At 40.4% G+C, this 8,669-nt stretch overlaps 1 protein-coding gene across 1 annotated transcript; it reads right to left on the reverse strand.

Annotated features, from left to right (window-relative positions):
* Positions 1 to 830: 830 nt before the first annotated feature.
* Positions 831 to 8,242, reverse strand: LOC145996326 (uncharacterized). The gene is made up of 4 exons (XM_083132757.1): positions 8,201 to 8,242; positions 5,224 to 5,249; positions 3,877 to 4,039; positions 831 to 2,494 (listed from the first exon to the last, which is right to left on the reverse strand). The coding sequence occupies exons 1-4, from the start codon at positions 8,240 to 8,242 to the stop codon at positions 1,469 to 1,471; spliced, it is 1,257 nt and encodes a 418-aa protein (XP_082988883.1). The 3' UTR covers positions 831 to 1,468.
* Between the last annotated feature and the right edge of the window lie 427 nt (positions 8,243 to 8,669).

Genomic DNA, 8,669 nt, shown 5'->3' on the forward strand with positions numbered 1-8,669 from the left:
GAGCAAGTTAAATTTATTGTCAAATAAATAAGTACTCCAGTACTAGTGTTATTTACTTAATGTATATAATATAAGGAACAAACATGAGGTTAGAAGACAGCTTACTACAATGGAAATCACTCATGAGTAGAGGCACATATTTTTGGTAAAAAGCAAATTTTGGTACAAAAACTGAGTCAATTTCGGGTTCAAAAGCGGTAAATAAAATAAAATATCGGTGTTATAGCGGTGAAAAATTGGATGAAAAGTGGTATATAAAAATACATTTTGATTTTAAAATTGTGAATATAATCTTAAATTTGATTTAAAAACTACACTTATTCCACATAATTAACATTTCACTTCTAATAGCCCATTTATGTAGTTATCAGAGTATTAAGTTTATTTCCGTGTAAAGGAGTCAATTTTTGCTTCTCCAATATTAACAGCAGAATTAATCAATTTTCCGGGAATTGCATAACTCTCAGGATAATTCAGACCTCAGAAGGTGTCGCGTCGGTGAATAAACCCTAAATTTCGTGTTTAAGAGTTCATTTCGCTTTTTGCAGTTCATTTCGCAGTATTTCGTGACAAAACATGGTCACAAAATGCATCTCACACCTTTCAAAAACATGAAAAATTAACACTACAATGTGTTTTTTCAAATTTCGTTTTTTCGTCAAAAACGAAATATCCGTGCCCCTACTCATGAGTTTTATTTATTAATGTGAGACTTGCGATCGATGCTTAGAACATAAGATGCTTACAGTGTAAACCAGTGGCGGCGATTAGGGGGGCGAGGGGGGCAGTTCCCCCCACATTTCGCCACTTTTCCCCCCGCACTATAAACCTTTGATTAAGGCGTAGATATTTCAGTGTGTCCTTCATCGTTGCGATAAGCGACGTTTGCATTATTTCTCGATACTTTGAATGAATACAATTCCAAGAAAGTTATTTTCTTTTCCTGTGTAAAATACAGCATATGGGGTGTTAAGAAGTATAAATACCCAGATCTGGATCAGCGTATAACTGGATACAAAATTTTTTGAGAATTCCTAGTAAGTAGCATAAAAATTTGTCTAGGTTTGTTTAATGGATACTTAGGCCGTGTCTGAAAAGGTACAAGACCATTCTTGAGAACATTCTTCTTATTTCCACACAATATAACAACAACAACCAACACTCCAAATAAGTGAGCAATAAGCGAAAGAGTGTGCAATGTCGCGTGCTGCATCTGCATTTTAGATTTCCTGTTCAGGTGGCGCTTTCGAACTGCAGCAGGTGACGTCACTTCCGGCAAGTCCGTACTGCAAGCATGCTTTCTGGACCTTTCGGACACAGCCTTACGTGCTGTAAACTGAAGCAAGGGGACAATTAGTAGATACAAAATGATCGTCTGGAACCACTGCATCTTTCAATAAAATAAAAAGTATACATCTTCGCCTTCAACTAAGAGTATGCGAGTATAAAGTGGATTGTGGTGTCAGACTTAACAGTTGCCAGGTCTACACAAGTTGACAGCAGCATTGAAGAAGTAACCTAGGGGACATGGACGTAAGGAACTGACAATTTGTCCATTGATGCGCGCGCATAGGTAGTATCTCCTGCAGTTGGTGGAATCTGCAAAACGTCCCTCACGGTTGTTACAAATGGAGGTTTCTGTAGAATTTACAGGCCTTGTAGTGACTGGTGTAATGGTTGGTTGCGGTGGGAACGGTGGTAGCGGAGGGAGGGGTCCATTGGTGCACGATGGTACCCTACTTCTAGGAACGCACATCCTCTGAGCTGGACTGAACGCTTGTCCAGCTGGACACGTCATGAGGGTTGCTTCTAGTTGAGTACCTCTTTGGCGACACTCGTAGTAGCTTGTGCAGTTTGACGGATCAGGGAAACGACCCTTGTCCTTGCAGTCCAGCACGCATGTGTTGGTCACCTCACTGAATACACTACTGTCAGGGCACATAAGGGTTAATTTAATTGCAGGAGTCTTGGAAATGCACATAATATAATACTGTGGATAGTCCGTGAAGCGGGCAAACATCTTCGCAGCACAATCTAGAGGGGTGTTAGTACATGCTGCTCCACCAGCGACCTCTTCACACAGTTCAGATGTCGCATTGTACACGAAGCCATTATCACACTCAAAGCTTTCCTCAAGGAATTTGCCATTATCGTCCATTATGCACGTATAGTACTTCTTGCAGTCATCAGGATCGGGAAAATAACCTTCCATTTTGCACCTGTCTCTTGATTTATCCTTGGCTCTGCACTCCCCTTCACTGACACTGGCTGTACACTGATTCCTGTCACACACCTCATTGCTCTCTGAGCAGTTCTGGGTGTAGACTGGTATCAGAGCTCCGCTGATGCTTGCGCAGACAACCAAACTCTGGCAGTCAGCGCAAGATGCTCCTCCAGTTTGACACCGAACAGCTGACTGTCTAGTCAACTGTTGACTGATCGTTCGAGTATACCCTGTATTGATCAAGACTTCTCTCTTCTTAGTGCAAGTGGCCTGAAAGAGAGGAAAAGGCGAATTGTATAATTGAATAATAGGATGCTCTTGAACCTTGAAACCCTTAAAGAACACAAAAGACGGGTGTGTCAAATCGAAATATGTGAAATTTAGATTAGTAAGAAAAGTATTTGAATTGTTATTATTCATCTCCCGAAGTGACTGGTACTCCTTGCTCCCTTCCTTTTATTTGTAACTCTTTCATCTGTTTCATTCCTTGTACTTTTCTTGTTTCCGATCTTTTCTGTTTTAGTAGCTCTTCTTTCATGTTTACTTCTTGATTAATTATTTATGTTTTCTCCAGCATTTTCTGTTTGTTCTTTTTTCTATTCTCTCTATCGACCTTCTGCTATCTCTTTCTGCCTGTTGTCTTCTATAATTCTTTTCCTCTCTTTCTCTCTATCTTGTTTCTCTATTTCTCCTTCTTGCTCTCTCGTTTTCTGGCATCCCTATTTCTTTCTCTCTCTCTCTCTCTCTCGCTTCTCTATTTATATACCTCCCTCTCCCTCGTTTCTCTTCCTTTCCCTCTTTCTCTTCACTATTCCTTTCTTCGCATTCTCTTCTCTATTTTTCATTCTCTTTCTCTCTTTCATACATCTATCCCTTCCTTTATGCGGAGTCTTTATTAATTTCAGTCTCACCCCTCTGTATGCGTTTGCTTAACTTCTTTTCTCCCTCCCCATCTCTCTCTCTTTCTCTCTCCCTGTGTATCTTCTATATTTCCCTCTCTTATCTCTCCCTATCTGTCTCTTTAATTATTTTCCTCTCTCTCATTCTCCACCGTTTTCTTCAAATCTCTTATACACTTCCTTCTTATGGTAGCATATAAAGATGATGCCAAAGTATCTAACTCAAGAACAAACTTTTCAATTTTGACCCTCCTTGGAAACTTTTCTGCTGGCGCTCATGCTTTTGTACCCCTTTTAAAGTAAATAAATGGACTGTATTTTAATACCTGTGTGAAATGGAAAGCAATTTATAGTAATTGATTGTGTTTTGTTTTTAATATGGAGTTTGTTATATATATTTAGTGTCATTTTACTTTCAGGAATAAATAATGCATGATTAACTAACTAGCTCTCTAGCCTTTTTAAACCCAAAGGTTTATGGCTGCAGCAACACAAGCCTGCCATCTGTCCCTATCCTGGGCAAGATCAATTCAATCTTTTCCGTCCTTACCGATTTCCTTTAGGTCCATCTCAACGTTATCCTTCCATCTTCATCTCGGCCTCTTACCACCAGGTTTCCCAACAAGACTCCTGTAAACTCTTCTTTCCTCTCCCATTCGTGCCACATGGCCTGCCCACCTAAGTCTATGATTATGTTATGTCGACTCAACACCTTAAGTATGATCTTCATATGTTTGGATACACAAGACTGACCTCTTCCTTCGAAATGCATGTTCTCAGGTCCGGAGAGAAGATGTGATCTTCTTGACAGGAGTATGTGATGCCGTATGTGGAGTTGCCTATTGACTCGTAGCACACAAGGAACTTGCTGCAGTCTTCTAGATCTGGATAAGGTCCAGGCACAACGCACGCGGAACTGTAAAGAGAAAAGGCATGAAGATCGGGACTCTTCAAAGCAGGCCCGTAGCCAGAATTTTATTTCTATGGGGAGGGGGTCATTCCTAATCAGCAGTCTCCATTTAAAGGCGAAAAAGTGGGGGCTGGAAGTCCTGAAGATGAATTTCTCAGTATACTACTTCTTATTACACAAGGAAGTAAAATTAATACACTATTTAAGTCCTCCTCCGTGACCGTGCGGTCTAAGGCGCTATGCTTTGTGTTCCGACTGCGGGACGGCATGGGTTCGAGTCCGCCTGGGTTCAGTCTCTTGGTTCTCTGCCTGTGTATAGGACCGGTGGCAACCCACCATCGTGAGGAAATTGGGGAGCTACGAGTGAGTAGCGTAACCCGGTCTGGGAAATCCCCTATAACGGCTGAGGGTTCTACGTGCTGACCACACGTTACCCCATTACCCGTTGAAGATCTCCACACCTCCTTCTAGTGCTGTAGAGCCACGGGACACTATTTAAAGTAGATATTTGTAGAATTTCGGGGAGGCTTCAGCTCCCCAGCCCCTTCTGACTACGTGCCTGCTTCAGTTTAGTGTACTCAGTGCCAATCCGTTCTAGCAGCAGCACTATTGATTGATTTGGTTCATTTTACTTGCTTTTCTGCCACTTTTGGCTAATCGCGAAGATGAGGATGAGACGATGAAATTGATAACGGGACACTCACAAAGAACGACCATTCCATGGCCGGGATCTTAACCCCGGACCTCAGGCGTCGTAGCGCGCTGTGCTAACCACTATGTCACGGAGGCCGGCAACAGTACTATACTCTGTTCCAGGAGAGTGTGGAGCAAGCGAACGAAAGAAGTGAGTGCATGGAGGGGAAAACTCGGTTGCAGCTTACAGACTGAGCACTCCTTTGCTCCGTCCACTCGCTTTCTACCCTTGTCTACCGTTATATCACTCCATTGTTCAATAATAATCATAACACGATTGTGTAATTGAATGGAATATTCAATATTAATTTATTTACTTTAAGAGAGACAAATGAAAATCTCCAATTGTAGGTCATGATTCGCATGTTCTACAACACAGAGGAGATTAATCTTAAAAAAAAAAAAGAAAAACTGCCGAATTCTGACTCGTCTTATTGTCACATACCTTTGCATTCATGCGCACCAAGTGTAAAATATGATTACTTTTATTCACTAACCTTGTGGCAGTAGTCGGGTATAGAACCTGTTGAAAAAGAAGAAATTATGTAAGGTTAAAAGGTAACTAAAAACTTAAACATTCTTCACTACAACACACATTTCGAGCTTAAGGAAACTACAGTGCGTCCATTTCGATCTTCAGCCGAGAAATCGGGAGAAGCGTGGCGGGCGGCGCTGGCGGAGATGCCGACATTTGCAGCCTGTAATGCCCGCTTATTTTTATGGACATATGCAGACATTTATATAAATATTGCAAAACGAGCACTAACCTGTGTTATAATTTATCATCTGTAATTCATCCACGTTCTGCCCTTATATACACAAAAAAATACGCTTTAGAAACGATGTTAAGAGCCACAGATAATAAAACATTTTAATCATAGTTTTGACCAGTAACGTCCTGCTTAAGTTTATATCCTTGAAAGAGTTTTGTGCCGATGGGGATCGTTTGGAGGTTTCGAATGTGCAACACTGTGTCAAGATTACGCTGTAGACGAAACCGTTAAAAGTCAATGGTGTTCGTGAGCTTCCTTGCAATCCGAAATCTCCGAACTCGAGTTTTTTGTTCCTTCGCGACAGAGCTGTGAATATAGTGGCGAGCAGATGTAATCCAAGAGCGTGTTAATTTCGTACTGTGCGCAAGAGTGTTATTATTGGTTACTTGCCGTTACTTGTTTGTGTTATTGCAGTGTGTATGTGTGTTGTGTCAGTGAGAGGATTGGAATGCCAGCCGCAAGGTTCACGTTACGAGGGGGGCTGATAAGTTCTCGGCCCGACCCAGAAGGACTTTAGCTACAGGCACGAAAGTTTCAGGCTATTCAACGTATTCTCCCCGAACGTCTACACACTTGGCACTTGGTGGATATCAGTTTGAACAGCTCTTATAACACAGGTTAATGCTCGTTTTGCAATATTTATATAAATGTCTGCATATGTCCATAAAAATAAGCGGGCATTACAGGCCGCAAATATCGGCATCTCCGTCAGCGCCGCCCGCCACGCTTCTCCCGATCTCTCGGCTGAAGATCGAAATGGACGCACGGTATAAAGATATATTTATAAATGAACCAATATCAACTCTTTAAATCCTATCAGACATAACTAATACTTTTAATCCTTCTGCAGAAACCTATGTACAGTCGTACCAAGATACGAAAGTTCCCAGCCAACTCGCGAACTAAAGTCGACAGTCATTTGTTTACTCCTCTACCTCGCTTCTGCCATGCTTCCTTGTCAGAAAATTAACATCGTTAAGTATTACGTCGCTGTGTACGGGTATTCCCATCATAATGATACAAACACTTTCACTAAATAAAGATAACTACGATGTGTTGAAGAACGCCTCGCGTTTTGGGGCAAGATTGCATGGCAAGCAGCTGATTGCATCACCCTTTCGCTCGCTTATGGATTAAAATTCGACGACAGCGCCAGAGGGTTTTACTCTAATTGGTAGAGCAGTACGTCTCATCGAAAGCGTTGGTTCCAGGTTTCTATTCCTGGCGTGGGCACGTGTGAAGAAAATCACACAAGTCTATTGTAGAGATATGGAGATTATTAAACCGAGAAAACCTCGTCATGGTAATATTCACGCTTGTTTATTTCCTGGAATTGTCCGACCAGCGGGTGATCCCAAGAATGCGCTAACTTAGTAACTTCCGTTAAACAAGGAACTGAAAGGCAAACGCGTGGATCAAAACAAGATCTAGCGCGTTCGAAAGGTTTAACAACCTTTCGAAGCCTAAGATGATAAAAGGGAGCTCACTCCCTGAGCTCGCTCTCTTTTGGATTTTTGACGCTCATCTGAACTACACCTATCATCGACGCCCACATGGATAACTAGTCTCTGATTACTCTACAACACACTAACACTACTTAACTACGACGATGGAACACGGAGTTACGGCTGCCTAGCATGCAACGAGTCGCAAGGGATTGCTCGGTTTGGTGAGCCAAGGGTCGAAGGATAGAACCTTGGCACCTGTCACGATTCGGTCTGCAAGAAGCATCAGGACAAGAACATCACACACCTACCAGGTATGAACAAGCGTGAATAACCTTTACTTCAACTTTCCATATCTCTACCCTCCTGATCGGAGCAGGTTTAGCCAACAGATACAATTAAGCTCTACCTAAATGTATAATTGAAACTTCCCTGTGACCTCAGATCCCAGGTAAAACGGGATTACAACACTATATACGAGGGTTATCCAGAAAGTAAAGACAGAACACTGTAGGATGTAAACAAAACCCATACTTGTAAATTTGGCAACACTGACATACCTAAGGTAAGTTATGCATCAGTCTTTGTTCACCCTTTATGTTGCGTACTTGTATTTAGTGGACATTCAAAGTAAAGGTAGCTATTTTCCCCTTTGCTAATTGTAAAATACATATATTCAGTTCTCATTGATCCGTGAAAGAACTTCACTATATTGTTTAAACTAAGAAGGTTCTGCGTGAACTTGAAGACGAGCGACGCTGAACATGCGAGGTTTGTTTTATTGCAGGACAACGAATGGCTACACACAGCAGAAGAAAGCATGAATAGGGATGCCACATACAGTCCAGACCACAACCTACTGGTACTTCTGGTTAGCGAGAAATTCGAAAAGGTAAAGGAGAAGCAACCAAATTTAAAAAATGGTTAAGAAACCAAATAGGAAATTGAACGCTGGTTACGAAAATAAATTAAAGTAAAATGTGTTCATGGTGTCTTTAATAGATTAAGTAACAGATATATATTTTTAAATGTAATCAAACTTTGCTCTGTAATTCGTAGATTCTTTTCATAGATTGCATTTACGTGAAGCAAAATTTTAAATATAAATTTCATGTTTCATGACAAAATTAGAATGTTTCAAAATTGAGATGACACTGACATCTATTTTATACAAATTTTAATTAATAATCATTTTAAGAACGCTTTTTTAGAAGGAAGGAAAATAATTAGTGTAAATGTGAAGAACATAAACTTACCATTAAAACTAGAAATCTTGATATCATAACTATGGCTTCCATTTTTTCTTTTAAATTTCGAACGCGTAGGTTGCTGAAAGAAACAAAGAAAAATAACATTTAATATATGCAGCGTAAATGTTTTCAAATTCGTTTCATGTTAAAGTTACAATTTTCAAATTCCACAGTGACCTAGAGAATTACATTGAGACAGTGGCGATATTATAGTTTACTATCTAATGTATAGAATTCAGGACAAATACATAAAATAACATGTAAATAACAAATGTAGACATATTGCATGTTATTCAAATTGTATAACATTTGCCAAAAACTTCAGTTTTAGAATTGGCAGTACCCTCTATGTACAGTCACTGGCACTTCTGGGTTGTAATAATCCCATTTAGTTTCAATGGAATTATTACAACCCAGAAGTGTCCGTGACTGTACATGAAGAGAAATAATACTTATGTAAGTACCTATCATGTTT

Source organism: Lepisma saccharinum, chromosome 12 (assembly GCF_977018435.1).
Source record: "Lepisma saccharinum chromosome 12, izLepSacc3.1, whole genome shotgun sequence".
Lineage (NCBI taxonomy): Eukaryota > Metazoa > Arthropoda > Insecta > Zygentoma > Lepismatidae > Lepisma > Lepisma saccharinum.